This window comes from Coregonus lavaretus (assembly GCF_964263955.1).
Source record: "Coregonus lavaretus genome assembly, contig: HAP1_SCAFFOLD_1285, whole genome shotgun sequence".
NCBI classification, from domain to species: Eukaryota; Metazoa; Chordata; class Actinopteri; order Salmoniformes; family Salmonidae; genus Coregonus; species Coregonus lavaretus.
The window spans coordinates 1-10,000 of record NW_028157082.1 but is presented as its reverse complement, the minus strand read 5'-3'; the positions used below and the strand labels follow the sequence as shown (position 1 = coordinate 10,000).

General features: G+C 46.5%; 1 protein-coding gene across 1 annotated transcript in view; it reads right to left on the bottom strand.

Annotated features, from left to right (window-relative positions):
• Positions 1-8,332, bottom strand: part of LOC311125837 (FH1/FH2 domain-containing protein 3-like) — a gene marked incomplete at its 3' end in the record, with an annotated part of 137,166 nt that extends 128,834 nt beyond the window's left edge. The window contains exons 1-2 of the mRNA XM_084199869.1: positions 8,237-8,332; positions 1,751-1,815 (exon numbers count right to left, since the gene is read on the bottom strand). Of these exons, the coding sequence (XP_084055995.1) occupies positions 1,751-1,815; positions 8,237-8,322 (151 nt within the window). The remainder of the gene's footprint in view (positions 1-1,750; positions 1,816-8,236) is intronic.
• Between the last annotated feature and the right edge of the window lie 1,668 nt (positions 8,333-10,000).

Sequence of the window (10,000 nt, the reverse complement as noted above, 5' to 3'; positions counted from 1 at the left end):
CCTGTCCCCTTAGCAGAAAAACACCCCCAAAGCATAATGTTTCCACCTCCATGTTTGACGGTGGGGATGGTGTTCTTGGGGTCATAGGCAGCATTCCTCCTCCTCCAAACACGGCGAGTTGAGTTGATGCCAAAGAGCTCCATTTTGGTCTCATCTGACCACAACAGTTTCACCCAGTTCTCCTCTGAATCATTCAGATGTTCATTGGCAAACTTCAGACGGGCCTGTATATGTGCTTTCTTGAGCAGGGGGACCTTGCGGGCGCTGCAGGATTTCAGTCCTGTACGGTGTAGTGTGTTACCAATTGTTTTCTTGGTGACTATGGTCCCAGCTGCCTTGAGATAATTGACAAGATCCTCCCGTGTAGTTCTGGGCTGATTCCTCACCATGATCATGATCATTGCAATTCCACGAGGTGAGATCTTGCATGGAGCCCTTTAAGAGTGTGCTCCTAATCTCAGCTCGTTACCTGTATAAAAAAGACACCTGGGAGCCAGAAATCTTTCTGATTGAGAGGGGGTCAAATACTTATTTCCCTCATTAAAATGCAAATCAATTTACAACATTTCTGACATGCGTTTTTCTGGATTTTTGTGTTGTTATTCTGTCTCTCACTGTTCAAATAAACCTACCATTAAAATTATAGACTCATCATTTCTTTGTCAGTGGGCAAACGTACAAAATCAGCAGGGGATCAAATACTTTTTTCCCCTCACTGTAAGTGAAAATGACTCTGTAATCATATGGCCATTAACTGCACCTATTACAATAACTGCAGCAGTCTGCAGAATAAAAACTGCTGTTGCTGATGTCACTGGTTGGAAATACTGATGGATTGGAAGGGAAGATCCGAGTATGGTTTAGAAGGAAAGAAAACTCCAGAAAAAAAAGGATAAAAACCAGTTAAGCATCACTGCCTTGGACAGTGGGGCATTTTTCCCCACAAAGCACTTGGAAATAAAACAGTTTTACGCCTGGAGTGGAAAGAGGAGTTGAGAGGAGTGTGATTATGATGATGTCAGCGCTGCAGTGACAAATGGAGAGTTAAAGCTCATAGAGGCCAACGGAAGCCACTGGGTGGGACCCAAATGGCAGCCTATTCCCTATATAGTACACTACTTTAGATAGGGCCCTGGCACCCTATTCCCTATATAGTGCACTACTTTAGATAGGGAGACCTGGCACCCTATTCCCTATATAGTACACTACTTTAGATAGGGCCCTGGCACCCTATTCCCTATATAGTGCACTACTTTAGATAGGGAGACCTGGCACCCTATTCCCTATATAGTACACTACTTTAGATAGGGCCCTGGCACCCTATTCCCTATATAGTGCACTACTTTAGATAGGGAGACCTGGCACCCTATTCCCTATACAGTGCACTACTTTTGACCAGAGCCCTATGGGCAATAGGAAGCCGGTGGCTGGGTACATTAGAGACGGTAGGAGAGATGGGAAATCCACACCGCTGCTTTCCCCTGAGTCATCACTCGCTTCGGAGGAGTGGACAGAGTGAAGGAAGAGGATTCATAACTTAAGACTTATTGAAGACTTCATAAACCCTTTATAAAAAAGGGGTATATAGATGTTTCAGAAATCCTTCATAAGCAAACATCTTGCTGTAAAGCATCTATGAAGTGCTTATGAAGCATTTAGGAACGATTCATGAACGCTCTATAAAGCCTTCATGATATGTTCTTTGTTTCAAGTGGGACAGAGGGATGGAAGAGGAGGAGATGGTTCTTACCTAGAATGGAGTGGACTCTGACTGATAGCTGAGTTCTCAGGATCAGGATGGGTTTCTTCCCTTTACTGTGGAGGAGAGAGAGAGGGGAGACTCTTTAGGAAATACAGAGGAGAGAGAGGGGAGACTACAGTAGTAAAGACAGGAGGAGAGAGAGAGAGAGAGAGAGAGAGAGAGAGAGAGAGAGAAGACTAGCCGAACCATAAAGAACTGACAGTATCCGTTACTCAATAACATCTCAGGTCATACGGTGAAATATCCATAGAGAGGATGTGGCTCAATACTTCCTACTGCCAGTGGAATGGTGCCTGAAGCACAGACTGCGTAAGTATCGTGTCAGTTCATTGTCAGTTTTAACAGCAAACCATTCCACATAGTAGCATGGCTGGTCTGGGGCTAGACAGTAGATATCCCATCCCAATAAACACAACCATGGCTGGGCTGTGACTAGACAGTAGATATCCCATCCCAATAAACACAACCATGGCTGGGCTGGGACTAGACAGTAGATATCCCATCCCAATAAACACAACCATGGCTGGGCTGTGACTAGACAGTAGATATCCCATCCCAATAAACACAACCATGGCTGGACTGTGACTGCTTCAGCTGCTTGAACTGCTGGTCCAGCAGGGATTATATACTATGGAAAGTTCTGGAGGACAGCAGAGGAGAACAGCAGAGAGACTAGAGATGGAGAGGTATGGAGACTATGCTGTGTCAGGGAGTGTGTGTGTGTGTGTGTGTGAGAATGTGTATGTGTGTGTGTGTGGGGGGGGGGGGGCTAAAAAGGAGTACTGTAAGTAAATATTCTTCTTATCTTAACGTCCTCATCACACTACCGGTCAAAACTTTTACAACACCTACGCATTCAAGGGTTTTTCTTTATTTTTTTACTATTTTCTACACTGTAGAATAATAGTGAAGACATCAAAACTATGAAATAACACATATGGAATCATGTAGTAACCAAAAAAGTGTTAAACAAAAAAGAATGCCAAGAGTGTGCAAAGCTGTCATCAAGGCAAAGGGTGGCTATTTGAAGATTCTCAAATATAAAATACATTTTGATTTGTTTAACACTTTTTTGGTTACTACCTGATTCCATATGTGTTATTTCATAGTTTTGATGACTTCACTATTATTCTACAATGTAGAAAATAGTAAAAATAAAGAAAAACCTTTGAATGAGTAGATGTTCTAAAACTTTTGACCGGTAGTGTATACAAGCAGACTCACTCACATGACAATTAGCACCCTGCCGTTTTCCAGGTCTTTCAAATGCCGTATTTCCTCTGTGCCACCCCAATCCCCACTAACCCCCCTTCTCCACCATGTCTTCCTCCTTCCCTCCCTCCTTCCATGCAGACATTACACGTATTCCAGTTGTGTGACCACACACTGTTCCACACAAACGCTCCCTTGTCCCAGCTCTCCTGTGTTCTCCATGTTCATAAAGCCAGTTAACCAGGGGTGAGTCCCAAAATGGCAGCCTATTCCCTATACGGTGCACTACCTTTTGGCCAGAGCCCTATAGGCCCTAAAGTAGTGGACTAGAAAAGGGAAAAGGCTGGCATTTGGGAGGCAGACGAGGACTCCGGCTTCAACAACAACATAGGAGACATGTCCCACCAGTTCTAACAGGCGGAGAGCTGCTTCCAGATCAAAAAACGCCACAGATGGCTGAACAGACAGCTATGTTTTTCACCGTCACCTTTTCACCTCAGAGTTGGTTCGGTCATTTTTAGGAGGCAGGGGGCATTTGACCGGCCTGTGGGTCTTCTCTCCCATTCATGTTCTCAGCCTGCTGCTGCTGCTTCCTGACTGAGGTGACGTGATGTTAGATATGAATGATCTGGGCTCCGCCCCCTCGGGGGAGGGGGAGGGGGTAGAGAAGGTCACAGGGGGACAGCAGGACAAAACGAGTCTTTGTCTGAATCCCAAATGGTAGCCTAATCCCTTTAAAGTGTCCTACTCCCACCCATAGGGCTCTAGCTAAAAGTAGTGTGCTATATAGAGAATAGGGTGCCATTTGGGATGCAGACAAACTCGTGTGAACTAGAAAAGGACAGACAGAAAGCTTGGTGAGGGTTAAATCAGATTCAAATCAGATTCAGGCACAAGTTAATGAACGGGGGCCCCATAGATTATAAACAGTGTTCGTTGCAGTAAGACAATCACAGTCTGTCTGGGGAGAAACGTACTGGATGTCTATTCGGATACTGAGGAAGAAGAAACTTAAAAACCATTCACACTCAGACACACTGGACTGAACCTTTTGAGTCTCAACCCACCGACAGACTCATATGGTCCCAGTCTCAACCCACCGACAGACTCATATGGTCCCAGTCTCAACCCACCGACAGACTCATATGGTCCCATTCTCAACCCACCGACAGACTCATATGGTCCCATTCTCAACCCACCGACAGACTCATATGGTCCCAGTCTCAACCCACCGACAGACTCATATGGTCCCAGTCTCAACCCACCGACAGACTCATATGGTCCCATTCTCAACCCACCGACAGACTCATATGGTCCCAGTCTCAACCCACCGACAGACTCATATGGTCCCAGTCTCAACCCACCGACAGACTGATATGGTCCCAGTCTCAACCCACCGACAGACTCATATGGTCCCAGTCTCAACCCACCGACAGACTCATATGGTCCCAGTCTCAACCCACCGACAGACTCATATGGTCCCAGTCTCAACCCACCGACAGACTCATATGGTCCCAGTCTCAACCCACCGACAGACTCATATGGTCCCAGTCTCAACCCACCGACAGACTCATATGGTCCCAGTCTCAACCCACCGACAGACTCATATGGTCCCAGTCTCAACCCACCGACAGACTCATATGGTCCCAGTCTCAACCCACCGACAGACTCATATGGTCCCAGTCTCAACCCACCGACAGACTGATATGGTCCCAGTCTCAACCCACCGACAGACTCATATGGTCCCAGTCTCAACCCACCGACAGACTCATATGGTCCCAGTCTCAACCCACCGACAGACTCATATGGTCCCAGTCTCAACCCACCGACAGACTCATATGGTCCCAGTCTCAACCCACCGACAGACTCATATGGTCCCAGTCTCAACCCACCGACAGACTCATATGGTCCCAGTCTCAACCCACCGACAGACTCATATGGTCCCAGTCTCAACCCACCGACAGACTCATATGGTCCCAGTCTCAACCCACCGACAGACTCATATGGTCCCAGTCTCAACCCACCGACAGACTCATATGGTCCCAGTCTCAACCCACCGACAGACTCATATGGTCCCAGTCTCAACCCACCGACAGACTCATATGGTCCCAGTCTCAACCCACCGACAGACTCATATGGTCCCAGTCTCAACCCACCGACAGACTCATATGGTCCCAGTCTCAACCCACCGACAGACTCATATGGTCCCAGTCTCAACCCACCGACAGACTCATATGGTCCCAGTCTCAACCCACCGACAGACTCATATGGTCCCAGTCTCAACCCACCGACAGACTCATATGGTCCCAGTCTCAACCCACCGACAGACTCATATGGTCCCAGTCTCAACCCACCGACAGACTCATATGGTCCCAGTCTCAACCCACCGACAGACTCATATGGTCCCAGTCTCAACCCACCGACAGACTCATATGGTCCCAGTCTCAACCCACCGACAGACTCATATGATCCCAGTCTCAACCCACTGACAGACTCATATGGCCTTCATACGCTTCCCCCCCAGACTATTTTCATCCTGTGAGTTTAAAGGGGACTAGGTTGTCATTAACAATACTGAACTTGACACTTTTCCACTATAGCAACTAGCCGGTGGAGAACGTGTGTGTGTGTTTGTTTGCATGGGGCCGTAAGTCTGTCTGTCTGTCCGTGTGTGTGTGTGTGTGTGTGTGTGTGTGTGTGTGTGTGTGTGTGTGTGTGTGTGTGTGTGTGTGTGCGCGTGTTTCTGCCCCTTGTTCTCCCCCTGTCTCCTCTAGCTGAGAGAGATGTGAGGAGAGTGTGAAGAGATTTAGAGGGCCACTTCACAGGGACATGATGACTGACACGCCCGTCTGGAAACAAGCAACAGAGAGAGAGAGACACAGAGGCACAGAGCACCATGTACCAAGCATCTCTCCTCACAGCTCCAGCTCCATGCTCTACACCACTGATTCCCAACTAGGGGTACTAGGACCCCAGGGGGTACTTGGTCTAGCCACAGGGGGTACTTGAGATGACTCATGAGACCATAGACCTACTGGTCAAATGCACACGAGGGGGTACTTCAGGGGTACTCCGGGCAGAGCAAAATTAAGTTGGGAACCACTGCTCTACACTTCTCTAGAATGTTCTACACTGCTCTAGAATGTTCTACACTGCTCTCCACAGCTCTAGAATGTTCTACATAGCTCTACACTGCTCTAGAATGTTCTACACCGCCTTAGAATGTTCTACACTGCTCTATAATGTTTGACACTGCTCTAGAATGTTCTACACTACTCTACACAGCTCTAGAATGTTCTACCATGCTCTACACTGCTCTAGAATGTTCTACACTACTCTATAATGTTCTACACAGCTCTAGAATTTTCTACACTACTCTAGAATGTTCTACACAGCTCTACACTGCTCTAGAATGTTCTACACTGCTCTATAATGTTCTACACAGCTCTACACTGCTCTAAAATGTGCTACACTGTGAGAAGGAGACTGGTGGATAGAGAGCTGGATTGCTACTGAAGCACAGTAAAAAGGCACAACTTCATCTGGAACTGTTCAAAGGTCCTTTCATTCTGCATTTCACATCTAAAACTCCCACAATCTCTTAAATCAGTAAAGTCACTAACACCTACTCCCTCTCCAAATCTCTACCTAACTCATACGTGTCATCGCTCCAGTCAGTGACACTTCCTATCTCAGTAAAATGACTCACTTCATCCTGCAACACAGGCAAGCCCTGCTAAACTCAGCTATAAACTCAGCTTGGACAGAACAGACACAACCAGAGATACTGTAGCATCAATGACTAGGAACCCTGACACTCACTATGAAACACCCTGACTGGGTCTTCATGTTGTGTTGCTGTGTAACCCTATGACCTCCTGAAACACCCTGACTGTGTCTTCATGTTGTGTTGCTGTGTAACCCTATGACCTCCTGAAACACCCTGACTGTGTCTTCATGTTGTGTTGCTGTGTAACCCTATGACCTCCTGAAACACCCTGACTGTGTCTTCATGTTGTGTTGCTGAGTAACCCTATGACCTCCTGAAACACCCTGACTGTGTCTTCATGTTGTGTTGCTGTGTAACCCTATGACCTCCTGAAACACCCTGACTGTGTCTTCATGTTGTGTTGCTGTGTAACCCTATGACCTCCTGAAACACCCTGACTGTGTCTTCATGTTGTGTTGCTGTGTAACCCTATGACCTCCTGAAACACCCTGACTGGGTCTTCATGTTGTGTTGCTGTGTAACCCTATGACCTCCTGAAACACCCTGACTGGGTCTTCATGTTGTGTTGCTGTGTAACCCTATGACCTCCTGAAACACCCTGACTGTGTCTTCATGTTGTGTTGCTGTGTAACCCTATGACCTCCTGAAACACCCTGACTGTGTCTTCATGTTGTGTTGCTGAGTAACCCTATGACCTCCTGAAACACCCTGACTGGGTCTTCATGTTGTGTTGCTGTGTAACCCTATGACCTCCTGAAACACCCTGACTGTGTCTTCATGTTGTGTTGCTGTGTAACCCTATGACCTCCTGAAACACCCTGACTGTGTCTTCATGTTGTGTTGCTGTGTAACCCTATGACCTCCTGAAACACCCTGACTGTGTCTTCATGTTGTGTTGCTGTGTAACCCTATGACCTCCTGAAACACCCTGACTGTGTCTTCATGTTGTGTTGCTGTGTAACCCTATGACCTCCTGAAACACCCTGACTGTGTCTTCATGTTGTGTTGCTGTGTAACCCTATGACCTCCTGAAACACCCTGACTGTGTCTTCATGTTGTGTTGCTGTGTAACCCTATGACCTCCTGAAACACCCTAACTGTGTCTTCATGTTGTGTTGCTGTGTAACCCTATGACCTCCTGAAACACCCTGACTGGGTCTTCATGTTGTGTTGCTGTATAACTCATGTGAATGTGAGTGTGTGTGAGTGTGGGCGTGTGTGAATGTGAGTGTGTGTGAAAAGGTAAAACAGAGATGAGGAAGAGGAGAGGTGGAGAGGAGGAGGTGAAGGAGGAGAGGTGAGGTGGAGGAGGAGAAGAGGTGGAGAGTTGTGGGTTCGTCTCCCACGTGGGGCCAGTATGAAAATGTATGCACTCACTAACTGTAAGTCGCTCTGGATAAGAGCGTCTGCTAAATGACTAAAATGTAAAAATGAGAAGCAGAGGTGGAGGAGGAGGAGGAGGTGAGGTGGAGAGAAGGAGGAAGAGGAGGAGAGGAGAGGTGGAGGAGGAGGAGGAGGAGAGGCGTCCTTACCCCACATCGTCATAGAGCTGTTCCACATCATCTTTCTGTTCCCCTAGGGATAGCTCCAGGTCCAGGTAGTTCCCATTGGAGGCCATCTGCAGAGCACACTCCTCCAACTGGGACAGAACAAATACAGGGACAGCCATGTCAGGGAGGGTAGACATATATTTACACAAAACAGGCATACTATACACAGTAAACATCAACATTAAGACCGATCGATTGTGATAGGACAGACACATTATTTTGATATTTTAACATTGCTATCATTGTTCTAATGTAGAAAGATTAGCTTTCATCTAATTTGGAGGTTAGAATAAATAATCCCCAGTTTCTGGCATTGATGTCATCAGCTTGATAACACTGTTGCTGAGCCTTCTGCCGTGGTTCTAATGAGTCAGGATACAAATCCCCTTCACTTTCTATGGAATACACACACACACACACACACACACACACACACACACACACAGGCTACATGCTTTCTACACACATAGGTTACATACTTTCTACACACATAGGTTACCTACTTTCTACAGACATAGGCTAAATGCATCAGGCTCTATACTTGAACGAGAAAAACAGCCTCACGACCTTTAAATACCAACCAATCCTGATCGTCTTGACAGAATCACAACAACGCCAACCAAGGGTAAAAGCAAGCATACAACAATTAAGCACGTATCCAAACAATGCCAAAAGGAATGTATCTCCAGTAAGCGCCATGCTTTAGTGGGAGGAAGCCTGTTTCTGCTCTCTCAACTCCTTATGCAACTGACTGACTTTACAACGACAGCAATGGAGTTGACAAGAGCACAACCTGATCTGGGACCAGGCTAGAAACTATAGTGCCAGTGAAAAGTTTGGACACACCTACTCATTCAAGGGTTTATCTTTATTTTTACTATTGTTTTTACATTGTAGAATAATAACATTTTTACATTTACGTCATTTAGCAGACGCTCTTATCCAGAGCGACTTACAGTTAGTGCATACATGTATTTATTTTTTCATACCCCCGTGTGGGAAACGAACCCACAACCCTGCCGTTGCAAACGCCATGCTCTATCAACTGAGCTACATCCCACCTATGAAATAACACATATGGAATCATGGTGTAACCTAAATATATTTTATATTTGAGATTCTTGAAAGTAGACACCCTTTGCCTTGATGACAGCTTTGCACACTCTTGGTATTCTCTCAACCAGCTTCATGAGGAATGCTTTTCCAACAGTCTTGATGGAGTTCCCACATATGCTGAGCACTTGTTGGCTGCTTTTCCTTCACTCTGCCGTTCGACTCATCCCAAACCATCTCAATTCGGTTGAGGTCAGGTGATTGTGGAGGCCAGGTCATCTGATGCAGCACTCCATCACTCTCCTTCTTGGTCAAATAGCCCTTACACAGCCTGGAGGTGTGTTGGACCATTGTCCTGTTGAAAAACAAATGATAGTCCCACTAAGCGCAAACCAGATGGGATGGCGTATCGCTGCAGAATGCTGTGGTAGCCATGTTGGTTAAGTGTGCCTTGAATTCTAAATAAATCACAGACAGGGTCACCAGCAAAGCACCCCAACACCATCACACCTCCTCCTCCATGCTTCATGGTGGGAACCACACATGTGGAGATCATCCGTTCACCTACTCTGTGTCTCACATAGACACGGCGGTTGGAACCAAAGGACAGATTTTTACCAGTCTAATGTCCATTGCTCGTGTTTCTTGGCCCAAGCAAGTCTCTCCTTCTTATTGATGTCCTTTAGTAGTGGT